The following is an 8,914-nucleotide window of genomic DNA, read 5'->3' as shown; positions in this document are numbered from 1 at the left end:
CATAAAAGTTACAGCCTTGGAAACCCTTGGGGAATCGAACAATAACACACGTGAGGAATGTGCTTCTTAGATCAATCAAGTATACCAAGACCAAACGGGCAATGCCTGCCCAAAATCGAAGACAAGGAGGCACGAAGGGGCAGAAAAACCGGACAAATGGAAATGGGGAACCCAGGGTGGAAAGGGAGAGAGTGCTGACACATTGTGGGGACTACAACCAATGTCACAAAATAATGCGTACAAATTTTTGAATGAGAAACCAACTTGCTCTGTAAATTGTCACCTAAAGCATGATTAAAAAAAAAAAAAACCCAAAACCCAAAAGGAGTAAATACCTAAGGGCTATAGGCTGGTATTTCTTCAAGTTATTTACTCACATTATTATTTATTATTTGGAATCTAATGTCATAAATACTGGTTGAATTAAGGGAGTAAAGGCAAAAGTGTCACCCTGGGTAAGCCTCTACTTATAGCAGAAACATCTTACACTATTTTGTCTTAGGGATAATTAAAGAGTATTGTAGCAGTGCATATCTCATATGTTTTTACTGAAATCTAAGCAAATAATTTTGGGATTTTAAAGCTAAATGGACCTTAGAGGTCATGCCTTGTAGAAAATATGTTAAGAAAAATATACTAAAGATATGTTAAAAAACAAAGACCTGAACAATCATGTTATTTCCATCATTTATTTAAACAAAATTAAAAAGTCTAAAACTCAAAACCCCAAGCCCCTTTGTTTTGGTTTGGTTTTGTTTTACTTAAGGATGAAGCCATTCAGCACCTTTTCATGAAAAGATTTTTATTATAAGGAGCCACACTTTAAATATAAGAAATATTATAACTTATATTTAACTAACATATTATAGAAATATTATAACTAGTATTATAATTATAACTTTACAAATAATTGACATTTTGATCAACACTATGAAATTTGAACACCTACAGATGTTCAGTGTTACTATATAGAAATACAGCAAATAATACATTTTAGAATAGTATCAAAATACAATTTACAATATATTAATTAACAGACATCCAAAATTCAATCTCAAAAAAATTTTTAGTGTATGCTATGATTTTTATAAAAGATAAAATTTTTTCCCCAAAAAAATAGAATATTTTGTGTCTGTAGCAATACAATTACATGAAACAAACTGTTCAAAATAAAAAAATGTTTATTTAAAACTATAGAATTTTTTTTAATTTCTCCTTTTCACTACTGCTTAAAAAATATCTCTGGCTATACAACTTAACGTCTCCAGTTGAAACAAAGATGTCGTATTCAACTTTCACCATCATAGCAGAGAACTGTGAGTCACTTTTTAGAACTCAGTTTTCAGTTAATAGGATAGGAACAGGCTGAGCCATTTTGTACACTTCACAATTTTAAAAACATTTTAGAACAATGATTTGTGTAGGGGCTTGTAATTACTCAGGTATCTTCTTCAACTGTTTCGAGAAAACAATAAATGTGCATTTTCCACAGGACACTAAATACTTGCAGCTGTGAGTTGAATAGCACCTATCTCTTTATTCCCTAATAGCTTGAGTAAAACACTTAACTGGCCTTCTAACCTATTACCTCCATCAAAATAATAGCAAAGCTACTAGTGCCCATGTATTTTTAGATGTATCAGAGAGAGAAAGGGATATTATATCATCAGTCTTTTGCATCTTTGGTGAATAGCTGTGATCTATTTATAAAAACATTTATTCTTTTGAAAACTCCATTTGCAGATGAAATTCATTTTGCTACTGTCTTAGTCATCTAGTGCTCCTACAACAGAAATACAAGTGGATGGCTTTAACAAAGAGAAGTTTATTTTCTCACAGTAAGTTGGCTGAAAGTCCAAATTCAGGGGGCAGCTCCAGGGGAAGGCTTTCTCATCAATCTTCCCCCAGACTAGGAGCTTCTCAGTGCAGGGACCCCAAGTCTAAGGGACATGCTCTGCTCCGGGCACTGCTTTCTCAGCAATATGAGGTCCCTCCTTGTCTCTCTGCTCTCTTCTCTCTTCTATAGCTCAAGAGATTGCCTCAAGACACAATCCAGTCTTGTAGGTTGAGTCCTGCCTCACTAACACAACTGCCGCTCATCCTCCCTCATTGACATCATAGAGGCAAGAGTTATAACATATAGAAAAATCACACGATACCAGCAATCATGGCCTAGCCAAACTGATACACACATTTTGAGGAGACATAATTCAATCCATGATAGCTACCATGCATGGTAAAAATGATAATTAAAGAAGACCAGGAGTCTCTCCAGAATTGGCAAAGGCCTAGCAATAACATGGGCCTAAAACAAGTGTGATTCACTTGGAAAAAAACGTCTATTTGCTAAAGTAACAGGTGAAAATATTATAAATTATACATCATGTGAAAAATTAAGTTTTGTCTCTTCAGTTAATTATCAGTCACATTATAATGCTGGATATAGCAGCTCCAAATAGGAGTGATTACTGCCTTTACGATTGAATTCTTAAAGGATTTCACATCATATATTTTGGAAACATCACAGGAACATAAAATGTGCCTATTTATAATCATCAGAATGTGTACATGTGATGAGGACAGAGTTGTGTTCAAGGCCACACTGAGCCCAAGTTCAATCAGCATCTGCATTCTCTGCCACAATAAAAGAAAATACATCATGTGCTCTTTGTGGCCACAAAAAGAAGATGCTGCTTTATATGAAAGGAAATTAAAAAAAAAAACCTCATCCTTGACTGGAAAAAACTTTCACACGACAAGAGAAAACAAAAGAGTCCTTCTGAAAATATCCGGTGGTACCAATGAAATGTTTTTTTTTTTTTTTTAACTTGGCTCAGCATATCAGCAGGAGGGAAGCCAGCACTTGTAGGTTATGTGATAAAACAGACCCTGCTCCTTTTTGTGCACTGAGAGTTACAAAAAGGTGCAAAGCCCACAAATAGATATATTTCCAAGTATGGAAATGAAATGTCATAAAGAACTGGCCTTGCTACCAGTTTAGCAAGAAAGATGAGAGATAAGGATGTTTCAAAGCAAAATCTATTAGTATATAAAGCACCTGGGCCCAGCCAAAGCCCTTATTAAAGATAACTGCCCATTTAATGCTAAAGGTGGAGCACTGTCCTGGTGGTGCAGTGGTTAAAATGCTTAGCTCCTAACCAAAAGGTAGGCTGTCTGAACCCACCAGCTACTCCCTGAGAGAAAGATGTGGCAATCTGCTTCCAGAAAGCTTAAACCAAAACCAAACCAAATCTGTTGCCATCAATTCCAACTCATAGCAACCCCTTATAGGACAGAGTACAACTGTCCCATAGGGTTTCCAAGGAGCAACTGGTAGATTCAAACTGTCAACCTTTTCAGTTAGCAGCCAAGCTCTTAACCACTGCACCACCAGGGCTCCCCATAAAATTACAGCCTTGGAAAACTTATGGGGCAGTTCTCCTTTGTCCTATAGGGTCACCATGAGTCAGAATCAACTCAATGGCAATGAGTTAAATGAGTATAATTACAGCTGTACATGGATATGGGTACCTTACACATAAAAATTCTAGAAAGATCATTGTGGGCACGGTCACTTTGGGAATATGACCTTCAGTTAATCACAGAGAACCAACATCAAGTGTCAGTCTTCATGCATGCCCAAAAAGGAAGGAGAAACTGACATTCACCAATAATAAACAATGACTCATCATTTCAAATCTAACATCTGGTGCCAAGAAAATTTTGTTGTTGTTTAAATATTTCTGTGGGATGCTTTAAATCATCCAATAACTTTCCCATCCCTAAAAATATCAGTTCTTTTTTTTGTGTGTCCTTCTAAGAGAGATGGTATTAAGAATTAAGAAGTATTTGGGGATCTCCAAGAGAAATCCACTAAGCAAATACCAATGAATTACAAACTGAGCTGGATCCTATTTTCAAATGGCAAGCACAATAATGAGACAATCCACATTCTATAAGCTACTTTTGTTACACAGTAATGGCTGAAACAGCTTCTCTGTGCAAGTTTCAGATTAATCAGACAAAGAAAATCAGCTTTATAGCATTAAACTTGCTATGAGAAAGACGGAGTGGATGGCAGTAAAACTAAAGTTTCACCAGAAAATAACAGAATTATTTAAGCAATAACCCAGCATGAAAAGGGAACTACTTCTGACTTCTTAGATGACATCCCTCACAGGTTATTATTTATGATTACTGTGGTAGAACATAACATTTTTCTTCTAAAGCTTTAGAAGAACACTTGGTCACACCATGCTCTGCCTTATTTAATGATTTATGTAGAAACCATTCATTTCCATTTTCTCTTACATCTGTAAAATGTCAAATAAGAGTGGTAAGACAATTTACCCTCAATTTTCTCCATAAAGTAAGGTTCTGGAAAGTGTGTATAAGAACTCTAAAATAATAGGCTAATAGATTTTCTCAATTCTCCCTTTTCCTTATTCCACTGAGGGGAAGGGGAGGATCTATTTCTGATATTATCTCCTCTAAAGTTCAAGGGTTCTCAAACATAGATACTTTCTAAGTAAATATCTTTCAAAAGAAAATTCTGCAAAGACTATAAAACCTTCCCTGGAGCGTTTATAAAACGTATTGTAAGAGTAGCTGTGAGTGAAAGATGAAATAATGTTTTAAGAACTACTAAAAAATCAAATGTAAGTGGTTCTCCTCAGCCTGCCTCTTTTTCACCCTTCTTCCACACAAGCAAAATACACGCTCAAAGGCAGCACAATAGATTTCACTATAAGTTTTAAGGGCAGTGACAAAGAAGCAAAAGAGAAAGTCAATCAATTCTTGTTGTACAAGTAGGGAAAGTGGGCCATAAATCAAGAGGCCGTAGGAATCTCCCTCACCTTCCTCAGTGAATCAGAAAGAATGCCTCCAAACCCATAACAAGCATAATTCACATATCATTTCCTGAACATATCCTGTTCAAACTAGTATAAACAAAATTGAGGTGTCACAAGGTAAATTATACTCCAATCCTAATTTTCACTGCATTAATATTTACAAAAGAATTACAGAACTACTGCAACAACAACATTGCACTGCAACAACAATGTGCAATTTTCCACATGTATGTGGAAAACAGTGTGGGTGTTAATAGGGAACAAAATCATCATCTATCTAGAAATATTCCTTAAAATTGCCTTCAAAAAAAAACTTCTGAATGAATATTAAAATTGACCATAATTTCAAGTAATTTATCTTAAGCATACTACATAAGCAAGTGCATTAAAAAGGACTCAGAAATCAAAATTATATTTCAAAGAATGTACTCCATACAAATAACTAAACCAGAGTTCATAAAGGTGTACAAAACCAGATCTTCTAAGTTGATGTTTTGTTGTTGTTTTAATAAACAATGAATGGTTCATCCTTCAGACGGATCATCACATCATAATCGTCCTTGTTTGGCATCACCAACAGCTCCCCAAACATCAAAGACAAATTCATCTGGGAACGCAAAGTCTCCAAGAGTTTCGTCAAGTGCCACAGCAAATTCATCTGGATTAACTTTGTCCTTTCCAGCTTCAAACATTGTGGTAGCTATCAAAAGTAATGTGAAGAAATTCATGATAAATGAGATAAGCATCAGACAACTGAGAGAAAATGCTTTCTAGAAGTAACATGCATACATATTCTAATGCAAATTTAAAAAATTATACCCTCTATCATGTCTCAAAGTAGCAAAGATATTTTTTAACAACCTTCCCACTGTACCCAGGTTTGAGGCTGCTACCATTGCCCTCTCCCTCACCTTGGATCCCATCATCCTTGGGATACCTGTGGGTGGAACATGACACCCTGAAAGAAGGCCTGTCACTAACCGTGGCAGGAAACTCAGGGTATGCTCCTTCCTCTACCTCCCCAAAGTCACTAGCTCTCCAGGTCCCATCCACCAGTTCCCTACCCCCAGCTATGATGTAGTCTAGTCCTCCTTCCCCAATGAAAAAAGTCAAAGGATTACAGCTTGTTTTGGGGCACTCAAACTAGGAAAGGGAGGGAAACATTTATATACTCATGAAATTAAGGCCCCTTTTCTGAGCCCTTCTCCAATTTGGATAAAAAGTAACAGTGGTGCCTTTGTTCTGTTTTTCTACTAAGCTGCCTGAGCTCCACTGTTTACCTCCAGAGAGTACACATTCCCGCGGGACCTGTTCCTGCTGGCTGGGAGCCCATGCGATTCAGTGGGTTCTTGCTCAGCCCGCAATGAGCACCAGCGACCAGGAAGAGAAACTGTGAATGTGATTTGGGACTTGGGTAAAGTTCACTCCCCAAACCTCTAGATAAAAGGGAACACTAAACCCAAGAGAAAAGCTCCAGCCCCTCCTTCAATTACAGATTAAGGCCCTGGTGGGTAGTGGTTAAGAGCTCCACTACTAGCCAAAATGTTGGCAGTTTGAATCCACCAGCCACTCCTTGGAAACCTTATGGGGTAGTTCTACTCTGTCCTATAGGGTTGCTATGAATCAGAATCAACTCACTGGCAATGGTTTTGGTTTTTTTGGTTAATCAAAGGTTGCATGATTTCTCTGAAAATGACCCACAAGATCTGGTCTTTCAGCTAAAATTCACTAGGCCTCTTAAGAGCTTTTCCCTTCTCAGGCACTTCAGTAATAACACAAGGCTGGGGGGAAAGGGGAAGAGATGACTTATAGCAGAGCATCGCCAGTCAGAGCAGAAGCTAGGTGGGGTTGGGGTAACCTGGTGCAGGGGTGCAAGCCTAAGCAAGGTGAAGAGGGGCAGCCTGCTGTGGAAGGGGGTCCAGGTGTGGTGAGGAGGACATCGGGAAAGGGGTTGGGGGAGGCAGGCCAGCAGCCACAGTGATGAAAGTGTTTACATACAAGAGAATTGATCACATAAATACAAGTACTGAGAATAATGACAGCCAGGTTTGTCACTGTCGGAGAAGGACAAATAGTGAAAGGGAAAAAAACTGAATCAACCCCATGGCATTGAACTGGAATTGTAGACATCAGAAGGGTTAAAAAAAAATAACATATACGCACACATATTCAATAGAGAGAAGAAGTTTTAAAATATAGATATAGGACAATGGGTTGGAGAGAGATGCTGATGAGGAGTGAGCTACTTGTACCAGGTGGACACTTGAGACTGTGTTGGCATCTCCTGTCTGGAGGGGAGGGTAGAGAGGGTTAGAAACTGGCAAAACGGTCACGAAAGGAGAGACTGGAAGGAGTGAGCGGGCTGACTCATTACGGGGAGAGTAAATGGGAGTATGTTGTAAGGCGTATATAAGTTTATATATGAGAGACTGACTTGATTTGTAAACTTTCACTTAAAGCACAATAAAAACTATTACAATATCTATATATATATAGATATAAAAGCATACACATATTCTTAGCTCAGTCCACTGAGAGGACTGAGAGCAAGACACCCCAATAGCAATGAGCACACAAAGCACCTAGATCTTGGCTTTTAGTAGAAATATTATTCTCTACTAAAAGGAATCAGAGTTCCCTGGAGAAACGGCTGATTTCAGGGCTGGAACAGACACAGTACAATAGAGCCAAGAACATTTAGTGGCAGCAAGTGTCAAGAAGTGATGAGAACATGTGAAAAGGTCGTAGAAGTCAGAGTGAAAGGGCTCCCAATGACCACATCAGGGACAATACGAGCATCAAAAAGTGATGGAAACAGATTATAACCCCATCGAATAAAACAGAAAACTATGAATCCACACTGAAATAGATATAGATGGATGGACGGATGAACAGATAGATAGATATGGAAGGGAATAAGCTAGTTTGATGAAGAACAGCATGCTTAAATAATTTCAAAATATCTCCTCACCAAACAATTAATTACAAAGAAATAACTTTACTGTTGAGAAGTAAGATATGGTTCCTCCTGGTCTTGTGGAAAACAGCAAGAGGGAAGCTGCATACTTGTGTTGGAAATGTTATATGTAATACTGCACTCCATAAATCTTTTAAAAATCAATAATCTGCTATATGAATTCAAAAAAATTAAGAATGGAGCAGGCATTTTGAATTTTTGCCGATGAATAAAGTATAAACATAGTTTTCAAAAATCCTTACATGAGAAATAAGTATAATTTTATTCCTTTCTATAAAAGATTGTATCTCAGATTTAAGAGAAAAGCAAAAGAAACTATAGCAAAATTAAGTAATTTTCAGAAAGTTATTTCACATTAAGATAATGATAACTACTAAAATGTGTTTCACCTGTTAACTATGGTAAATCTGCAATACACTGCAATCATATTTAATGCCTGAATACAAACTGGCAAAAAATAATCTACTAAAAGAGTAGAATTTTTTTCTTTTTTTTTACATATAGCAGCTAAGTGCTGACCTCTAGTGGTCACTGAGACTAAATTTTTATATCCAAAACCAAAACCAAACCCGTTGCCGTTAAGGCTACCGATCTATTTTTCTATTACTGAACTTTCTCAGTATTGTTGACAAACTTATTTTGGTGATTAAGGCCAATCTATATTTTTCCATTAAGTTTTAAACTATTTAAACAGCGATTTTAAGTATAAAATATTACTACATAGTGAAAATCTTGATATCGGTCCCAGGGATTAAATCTCAGCTCTTTCTTGTTAGCGGACTTGGGGCAAGTTACCAAACTTCTCCAAACCTCAATTTTCAAAGCTGTATAATGGCACATAGCAGGATTTAGGTAAAGAGTAGTCATTATCATTGTTAATTTAGCCACTAAATCTGTAACTGTATCTCCTTCTATGGACAGTCCTCAGCACTTATTTTCTCTAAGACTTATCATAAATATCTACCCATTTCAAGCAACTCACACAACAGTCAAACATAAAAAAAAACACAGCCAGTGTAGAATATGTTTTATTTTTGTTTTTTTAATGAACATCTATTTCCAAAACTTCACTGACTTTATCTGA

General features: G+C 36.9%; 1 protein-coding gene across 1 annotated transcript in view; it reads right to left on the bottom strand.

The window, feature by feature from the left end:
- Positions 1 to 1,112: 1,112 nt before the first annotated feature.
- GIPC2 (GIPC PDZ domain containing family member 2) overlaps positions 1,113 to 8,914 on the bottom strand; it is a 104,307-nt gene continuing 96,505 nt past the window's right edge. The window contains exon 6 of the mRNA XM_049879589.1: positions 1,113 to 5,553. Coding sequence (XP_049735546.1) covers positions 5,402 to 5,553 — 152 coding nt within the window. The 3' untranslated portion in view covers positions 1,113 to 5,401. The remainder of the gene's footprint in view (positions 5,554 to 8,914) is intronic.

This window comes from Elephas maximus, chromosome 3, assembly GCF_024166365.1.
Source record: "Elephas maximus indicus isolate mEleMax1 chromosome 3, mEleMax1 primary haplotype, whole genome shotgun sequence".
Taxonomy (NCBI): Eukaryota; Metazoa; Chordata; class Mammalia; order Proboscidea; family Elephantidae; genus Elephas; species Elephas maximus.
Note: the sequence above shows the minus strand (reverse complement) of the source record. Positions and strands in the feature narration are given on the sequence as shown.